Source organism: Mirounga leonina, unplaced genomic scaffold, assembly GCF_011800145.1.
Source record: "Mirounga leonina isolate KUSES-001 unplaced genomic scaffold, KU_Mleo_1.0 Mir_166, whole genome shotgun sequence".
NCBI lineage: Eukaryota > Metazoa > Chordata > Mammalia > Carnivora > Phocidae > Mirounga > Mirounga leonina.
In genome coordinates, this window is record NW_023270418.1 from 37,368,692 (window position 1) to 37,369,266 (window position 575).

Genomic DNA, 575 nt, shown 5'->3' on the forward strand with positions numbered 1-575 from the left:
GTATTCGGGCTGGCGGCAGATTTTCTCTTCCTTTTTCTTGATGTTGCTGTAGGTTTCCATGTCTCCTCCATGTGGCCCCGGGGACGGGAAGTCCACGTCAAACCACTTGGTCCACGTGCATTGTGGCTGGCAGGTGACAGTCGTAGGTGAGGAGACCAAGTGTGACTCAGTTATGGTGTTGGTTGAGTGGTGCACCGGCGTTGAGATGACACTGACATGTGTGGGAGACGAGGAAATTCCAGTGGTCCGAGCAAGCTGTGTTTGGGTCTCGGTTTCCTTTGGAGTTGAGTGTGTGGTCTCAGAAGTCACAGGGTGTTTGGTGCTTCTACACGTATCCACCAGCTCACAGCACTCAATCCGGATTTCATAGTTATAGCAGATTGGGGGTGACTGGTTCTGATTCAGGCATATCAGCCCCACACTCTTGTCACAGATCACATCCTGCCCCAACTCTTCCAGTGGGATGTTTGGGAAAAACTTTGCCCTGCACTCCACATTACTGGGTTTTTCACAGAATTTATGTCCTTTGGATCTCAAATTAGGAAAAGTGTCAAAATCTCCACTGTTTATACCAG

The 575-nt window shown here is 49.6% G+C and overlaps 1 protein-coding gene across 1 annotated transcript in view; it reads right to left on the reverse strand.

Moving 5' to 3' along the window:
* MUC5AC (mucin 5AC, oligomeric mucus/gel-forming) overlaps positions 1 to 575 on the reverse strand; it is a 23,403-nt gene that overhangs the window by 8,311 nt on the left and 14,517 nt on the right. The window contains exon 33 of the mRNA XM_035013768.1: positions 43 to 562. Coding sequence (XP_034869659.1) covers positions 43 to 562 — 520 coding nt within the window. The remainder of the gene's footprint in view (positions 1 to 42; positions 563 to 575) is intronic.